Raw genomic sequence first — 8,463 nt, forward strand, 5'->3', positions numbered from 1 at the left:
GGCCTATTCTATCTGAGAGAAATGAGTTGCTCATTCAGTTTTTGTCTGATTTAAGCTTAACAGCTGATGGTTTTATTGGCCATTATAAATTTAGACCAAAAAAGTTACCCACAACTACAGTTCCACCTACGACCACAACAGTCCCTGCTACCTCAAGTAAGTTTTACTGACTTTATATAATTTCTTAGAAAAATTAATTATTCCAGGACAAGGAGAGGGTTACAGAACTATGTAATAGAAGGTATATTAAAAATTAAAGTTTTATGGTTTGTTAGTATTTCAAACCTTGAGGGAATTAATTAAAATTAATAGACTCAAGAGAGTACCTTAACATACTCATGGGAGAATCTACTTAACATTTTTAAAAGGAAATCCATCCAGGTAAGAGTTAAGTGTAATGGTATCTCATTCCACCTGAGAGAATCTTCCTGTCTCTTCTAAATTTGGGACAGTTAACTAGAAGAATGGATGAGCAAATTTCTTTTGTATAAGAAGTTCTAACTATTTCAAGAAATAGTTTTATTTAAAGGAACTCTTTCTTCTATAGAAGTTGATTTGTAAAAATCTTACTGTATTTTTCTTCATATAGTTATTAACATCAAGCAAAACTGGTATGGTATGGAAGCCACCTGAGCCCTCTTCATATTCTGCCAACACCCTGTCAATGTGACACTTTCCTAGAATTATTTTTATTTTAAAAAATTCTGGGATTGAAACTTATAAAGAAATATGTCACACTAAAAATAAGTTTCCTTTTATATTTTAGACTAGACAGCATATATGAAAGATCAGAGGAGGGTTTTTTTGAAGGTATTGCCAAAACTAGCTCATTACTGAGATACTGAAGGGATAAATTCTTAGAATTTCTATAACCTGAATGTGAAAGATTCAAGAAAGTTATAGCAGCAAACCAAATTATTTATGATGTTTTTGCAAGACATAACCTGATTTGTATTTAAAATGCATCAAAAGTGAGGACAGCAGGAAACCAAGAAGCTGTGGTGTTTAAATAGTGCTAACGAAAGGTATTTAAAATAGATGAAAATAAACATTATAGAAATGAAATTATAATGACCTATAAATCATTCTGATGTGACTGCTGCTCTGACAATAAATAATTCAGCTCTTCTTCACTATAAAGCACTTTTTAATGCAGTTGTTAGTTCAAACACCTGGTCTCAAGTAACCCAGGCTGTCAGTTCTTCCTCGTGCTGTGCTCAGGGTTTGCCGTCATTTCGCTCTCTGAGCTGCTCCTGGCTGAAGGGAACAGAGGTGAGCTTTACCAATTAACTCCAAATCCATTTTTATGACAACATCAGGGTTAGAAAATAAAAACATGCAGACTCATCTGAGAGAGGACAACAGAGGGAATGTTTCAGAAGCACTTGTCAGGCAGACAGAAGCAAGAAGTCCTTTCACTGTCTGATCAGTTATGCATGATGTAGGCATTTCTGAGCTTAAAAACAAACCAAAGCAAACCAAACCTCTACGGTTTAGTTAGATTTCAGAGCAATCATTTGCATTCAGAAGTGTCCAGTTCAAATAGATTTAACTTACTATCTTGCAAATCAGCTCTGTTCAAACTTGCACAGAACTCCAGGCATGAATAAAATATTAAACTTAAGTAGGTGCTTTAAAGAATTGCCTCAGTCTCCATCTTACGTAAAAATATTAGTACCTGAAGAAATAAATGCTATAAATACATTTTCTAAATCTATCTGTCTCACCTCCATCCAATAATTACGATGCCACTGACCAATTCCAAACAAATTTGAAAAGGACATAAAAGCCTGAAAGTACTGCATCCCAACATGTTATGTAGAAAGGGTCAGCTGAGTAAAGTACAGAGACCATTAATATCCACCCAAGTAGGAGAAAGATGTTGTTTATAAACAAAGCATTCCATTTCAGAAAGGCAATGTCAATCCCTAATGTTAAATACATACTTCAAACGTGTTTCAAATTGTCATGAATAAAAACCATGCAGTACTGCATGTCAAGAAGCTATGTAAAAAATTCTGAAAAAAAAAAAAGTCAGGAATTTGAACTCTGATCCCTTCCATCACAGTACAGTAATTTCCAATAAAAGCCACCCCCTCCCTCAGAAGCATTACTGTAATATCATGTTATGATATTTCAAGTGTACTACTAGGGCTGTGGGGCAACAGCACTTGGTTACATATTTAAGATCCCACTGTGATCATGTGTAAGTTTTCTGTAACACCCCATTCTATCAGGTCACTAGAACAGACACAGCTGAGACACCTGAAAAGATGATCATTGGAGGTGATGGCAGAGAAAAGGAATATTGTTACTGTGGTGTTCATGTACACATCAGGATTATTCATCTTTCTTCTCTTTTTTTTTAAACATACTGCTTTGCACTTGTACCAAATACTTCAATTTCAATTTACTTCTTCTCTTCAAAAAGTTGCGAAACCTACAGTTGCCCTGTGCCAGCAAAAGTGTAAAAGGAGTGGGACTCTGGAAAGCAATTATTGTTCAAGCAACTTTGGTAAGGAAGTTTCTTTTTAACTATTCACTCAGCACTGTGTTTTTAGACTCAAGGGAGTTTTACCAGATGTAGTTCTGAGTTGTCATTAATATAATAGGCTATATTTTTACACCACCTTATGTGTACCTGACATTAGGATCTGGTGTTTCACTCAATACATTCTTGGAGATATTTTGAAATAGGCACTGCACAGATGTCTGAGACAAACACACTTTCTCAATCTGAAAAGACAACCACAGGGAAGTGTGGATTCAGTTACTGTATTGTCAGCTCATGTGTCCATAACCAGCCCATATACATTATGCTGCACCTGCTGACTGTGCCACAATTCACTGTATACACTTCCAAAGTATTTTTAAAAGAAGTCATGGAAGCTGACATGCACTGCTGTATGTACAGACACAAGGCACTCAGGAAAAGCAGTGTCTGCTGTGCATTAGGATGGCATTGTCACTGCTGGGCTGTTCAGTTATGTATCAGGGTATTTTCCCTTATTAATACTGGAAACTTTTTTTAATCCCCTATAAATTCCCTTACAATTTGATGGGAAAACTTCCCCCGCCCCCTTTGTTTTATTCACTTTAACCAGATTCTTCTGACTTATATTGCTAACCCCATCAGATTTGAGGAAATCTGGTTGAGGAGTGTGAGGGCAGCTTTGCCTGATGCTGCCAGAGCAGCAGTGGAGGGCTGGAGCTGTTCCCTGAGGCAGGATGGAGTCAGGGGACCCCTTACCACCCCTGACCACCAGCCTGTTTTGCCACCAGTACAGGCTGGTCCAAGACGAAAAGAAGCAGGTAGGAAAAAAATCCCAAACCAGAAATGGTCTCCTCTTACTGACCACACCTCACTTGCGGCTGATGGTAAATGACACTATAAAAAACTTGGTTTTTTCCTCTACCATCAGGGTAATAAATCACATTCTCCTGTCTCACCTCTTATCAAATACTTGACATTTTTCAGTCTTTTCCATGGCAGGACTGAGAGTAAAGATATTTGATATGCTACTGTGAATGTAAGCATATCCTAAGGTAAGAATAGGAAGTCTGCTGTTCGTAGATTACGATTCATTCTGAGTTTATTTGCTGACTTTCTGACTTTAGAAAATAAGAGCATTTCTTTCATCATGCATTTCACTTTTATTGTTTCTAGAAATATAGCTGCAATACCCAGCATTTCAACATCCACGGGTCTCTTTTTGACTGAACTTGAGCACTCCTATTTAATTAAAAGCTCTGCATTAAAGAAAGATAATGTGCAAATTTACAAACACATAACCCAAAATGTGGATTATGCAGTTTTGTAAATAAATCTGGCTATACATACTTGATTACTGAAGATCTAATTGATACCAGGATAGAATATCTGATTTACAAAAGGTGACCTGAGAAGAAAACAAATAGATAATACCAGTTACCATTTCCTTCTAATAAACAAAGATGGTTTAAGAGTTAATCTGGTCATCCCACGGAAAAGAAAGTATCTTTATTTTCATACTGAGAAGTCTTTGGGAGATATGATGTCTAATCTGTAATCTACATTTAGCTGAAGTTGACAAATTTATATCAGCATCAGGCCTCAGACAGATGAAAATCTAGTTCCTAAGGCATGAACTATTCCCTGCTGCTCATTTGGGAGTGTCAGAGAGCTGGCAATTCAGCTTCTGCCTAGAACACTTTCAATTCAACTTCTCCATGTTTTAAAATTCATCATTAAAGGAGGATAAAGTCCTACTGTTTAACTGAAATTATCAAACCCAAGAACTGGGTTTGCAAGAGACTGGCACATTTTACAACAATTTTATATTTGGTGCCACCAAAATTTGACAGTAGTGGTTTATTTATTACAGGTGATATGAATGTTTTTAGTACCTGTTGCCAGTATTATTTCCTTATTAGGGACTAATACATTTACTAAGTTTTATGATGCCACAAAATTTAATGTCTAAAATATAAATGTATCACATGTATCAAACATCTTTTTTCCTAGTCATAACTGGAACTGTAATCACAACGATAACCCGGGCTGGCAGCCTGCATGCAACAATAGCCATCATTAATGTCTATAAGGAGGGGAATTTAGCAATTCAACAAGCTGGCAAGAGTATGAGTGCCAAGATTCTTGTTGTATGTAAGCAGTGTCCTCTCATCAGGAGAGGTAAGTACATAACAGTAACTGCTTTGTGTCTTTATAATAAAGACAGCAATTTTGAAAACTACTTTTTGAAATATGGCCACAAAAATTAGTAAAATTACAGTAATTGTTTCTATAATCAGTAAAATAATCAATTTAAGCTAAAAATAACCAGTAATCCAGGTTTCTGCTGCATTTTTCAGTTTTACTTAAAAAGGATCAGGCTTACTTAGATCAAAGGAGTTCGAAAAACCTTTTTTTTCTTTAAAAGCCATGTGATACAAGGTAAAATATGATTTGGTTCTCTCAAATGAAGCTCAAATAGATTTTGTTTTTACATAAATGGAACCATAGCAGGAAACATTCAAAATAATTTATTAAGCATTAAAAAACCCCTGGTAGTGTTCCAGATAGTACTGTTGTTTAAGCATATTAATTCAAGATGGGCAGTAACAAAGTGAAAAATCATGATCAGAAACTAGCTTTTGCCTGTAGTTATCTGGCAACTAGACACTGGGAGACATAATAATGTCCTGGGTGGAACCAACTGTCTCCTTTTACACAGACTGCTGGCTCCAAACCACACACTTGTGTTTCTCATCCTAAATATCTATGAATTATTTAATGGCCTTTACTTAATATCTAAACTTCCCTGTTTATATCCCTATGACACAAATCCTTCTAGCCTAAGGCCTTGCAAACCCCTAACTCTTCTGAGCCATAAAAATACGCAAATCCACTTGATTCCTCCAAAGCCAGGTTCTGTCACACATTGAGTCCACCTTGCTTGCCTGACTGCCTCTCTATGTATCTAGAAAATGTTTCTGTCTTTGGGGAGGAAAAGGGAATGCAAAGATTTAAGTGCACTATCTCTTATGGCCACTAACATACAATCTGAGCAAGTGTGCAAATATTGAAATGAATGAGACACATTCCACTCTGGGTGTTGGTGCCTAAATTATCCAGCATTTATGCTGCACTTCTGATGCCTTTCAGACTCTTTGACAGTCTACATTTAATGACTATCCCCTATATATTTAATGATTGTTGTATATTAGTTAGCAATGTATCTACTTGATTTGTGCCTAACTGTACTTTATGGCATAACAAGCATGGCAAAGATGGGTAAGGAAGTATTTGCTTTAGGTAGAAGGAAAAATATGAGAAGGCATTGAAAAAAACCAATGCAAATGAACAGAGATCACAGGTAAGGAATTGTACTTACCAAGTGACATCCCAGATTTGTGTCTTGTAATCTCATTCTGTCCTTTGTAGGTTTAAACTACATCATCATGGGCCAAGTAGAAGAAGATGGTAGAGGCAAAGTCTTTCCCAACAGCTTTGTCATGAGTTTTAAGGCTAAGAACTCAAAGATCCTAAATGCCTTGAAAAACAAAACGTGTTAAAACTGAACTCTACAGCTGCATTCTCTCATCTGTCTTGAAAAATAATTTTCACTTAGTGTAAGTCATGAAAATGCAACTGACTGTCAACAGTAAGACCACGCTGACCCTTCCTTCCCTCCCATCCACCCAAGCACAGCTGGCACAAAGTGAAATCCATTACAGGTACAGGACGAGAACAGATCCTCCTGAGTCTTAATGCTGAAGATTTGCAGCATAGCCATCTGATCTCAAACATACAAATTCCAGTTACTTGGAAGATGTTAATTTATAATTGTCCAATTTTTTTAAGGAGTTGTGTATGTAAAATAAAAATTCTAAGTGCAATATTTATAGCAACTGATTTTAACTTCGCTTTTTCTCTAAAGGTTTTTTATTACATGGATTTCTGCATTATTACCTGTGCTTAATAAAATATTTTAAGATTAAATCATACACCAACTAGTTATTAATTATTTATCAGGTGGGGCAGGCTAAACATAGAAACTCTTTTTTGATAATTTACATGCTTTTGATGGTTTGGGTCCTGCACAGTCTGACTGACACTTCCTTGCTGATTAAGGGCCTGATTTTCCTTACAGGGAAGTCAGTGAATCATTGATTTGAACAAGAACTGGATTTACTCTTCAAAGACTTAGAGAACTGTAAAACAGCACCATGCTTTTCACACTGATGACTGTCTAGTTAGTAAATGTCACTAATAAGTTCTGTAAGGTAATTAGGGAGGAGGAAGGTAGGAATTAATTTAGTGGTGGTAAAGTACACATGCAAACAGTGTAAGTTTTCATCTCTCCCATGAAAGGACAGACAATACAGCAGTGCTCAGTCTGGCACCAGCAGCGTAAATAGGAGCATATCTGTCTAATTTATTTCATGCCTATATGCAAAAGGTTGAACAAATAGCTATTTTGAGATTAAACAGTGAGCAGACTGGAAGCAGTTAGACAGTGTTACAGTGTCTTTGTTGGCCTGTCTGTTGTATGCAGTTATTTGTTACTCTGAAAGTTTATAATCAAATCTATAATCTTCTGTGGAGGAACAGAAACAGATTACAAGTAAAGAATAATACTGAGAAGTTGAAGAACATTTTTGTCAAAAGCAGATATGAAATATCTGTTTAAACTAGGAAAGCCTGAATACTAATAAGAACAACATGGATGGAATAGAATCCAAAATCCCTTTAAGTACTTGTTTTCCTTGTATAGAAATACCAGGCCAGAGTACTTTGGATAATTTGCAACCATGGGCAGGAAAACTAATGGAATACACAGTCCCTGTTGGAAGTCCCCATTGCTTCTTTCAGCAGTGGAATGCAGATTACCATTCTCTTCCATTATGGATTCCCACATGTAATGCCAAGAGACACGGCCATGGTGCAGCTCAGTAGTGCAGCAGCATCTGTTCCAAGGACTTTATGGGTAGCTGGGCAGGGGACAAAAGGAGCAGAGGGAGGCACAGAGGTACAAAGAGGCTGTGCTGGCAGCTCACATCCAGCAGCTCAGTGCTGCAACCCCACTTCACAGATCGCCTGACTGACCAAAGCAAACAGCATTTCTCTGTGGAACCGACGGCAACACTTGTTTGCAAAGCAGATGTAGTTTTCTAACTTTTAAACTAAAATCTTAATTTTCCAGCATTGATTCCTATGCAGGTTAAGGGGTTTTATGCACAGTGCTCTCTGCATTTCTTGGCAGCAGCCTGGGGAGGAGCAATGTGGAAATCATGCTCAGAACTACCCTGAACTACAATAATCTATTTTTATTTATGATGACATGCCCATCTGTCAGGCAGCTTTTTCCAGTGAGGCAAGAAGGGTTTGGCAGCCTATTCCTTGTCTACCAAATGGCAGGTAAGGAAAGCTCCTGCATGCCCTTCTCAACACTCCCTTTAGACCAGTTCCTTTCCCAAATCAATGCACTGGCAGCAGTAGGCCTGAAAGAGGGAACAGGAAACACAGAGCACTGCCAGTTTTATCAAGTATGAGTTGGTTACAAAACACAGGTAACAACTATCACAAGTTTTTGAAAGCAGGTTGTAGTGACTCTAAACTTTGAACATTTAAAACCCAACCTGCAACCAAACAGGATGAAAATTATCTAACCACAATACCATTTCTGAAATAATTTCTACAGAGATAACAATCAAAATTACAGTTCAGCAAGAACATAAAATAAGCTTTTACTTTCAGTAATGAGTGGTTTTGACCTTTCTGTTGCAAATACAGGTGGCATGAAAATTTCCATCTCCATTTTTCATTCATCAAGGCAAAGTTAGCTTTAAGACAAAACACACATTAATATGAAAGGGAAGAAAGATCAACCTTTTTCAGCTTAAAAAAACCAACTCAGTACTTTTATGACTTGCACTAACATTTGTACAAGAACATTCTGAATCCTACAGCCAAGTAAACTC

The 8,463-nt window shown here is 36.9% G+C and overlaps 1 protein-coding gene across 3 annotated transcripts in view; it reads left to right on the top strand.

The window, feature by feature from the left end:
• Positions 1-6,054, top strand: part of PCOLCE2 (procollagen C-endopeptidase enhancer 2) — a 55,524-nt gene extending 49,470 nt beyond the window's left edge. For all 3 annotated transcript variants that reach the window (XM_051782054.1, XM_051782055.1, XM_051782053.1), the window contains 4 exons: positions 2-156; positions 2,432-2,515; positions 4,505-4,672; positions 5,924-6,054. In XM_051782054.1, the coding sequence (XP_051638014.1) occupies positions 2-156; positions 2,432-2,515; positions 4,505-4,672; positions 5,924-6,054 (538 nt within the window). The remainder of the gene's footprint in view (position 1; positions 157-2,431; positions 2,516-4,504; positions 4,673-5,923) is intronic.
• The last annotated feature ends 2,409 nt before the right edge of the window (positions 6,055-8,463 follow it).

Source organism: Manacus candei, unplaced genomic scaffold (assembly GCF_025592945.1).
Source record: "Manacus candei isolate 608988 ecotype Guabito, Panama unplaced genomic scaffold, ASM2559294v1 h1tg000015l, whole genome shotgun sequence".
Taxonomy (NCBI): Eukaryota; Metazoa; Chordata; class Aves; order Passeriformes; family Pipridae; genus Manacus; species Manacus candei.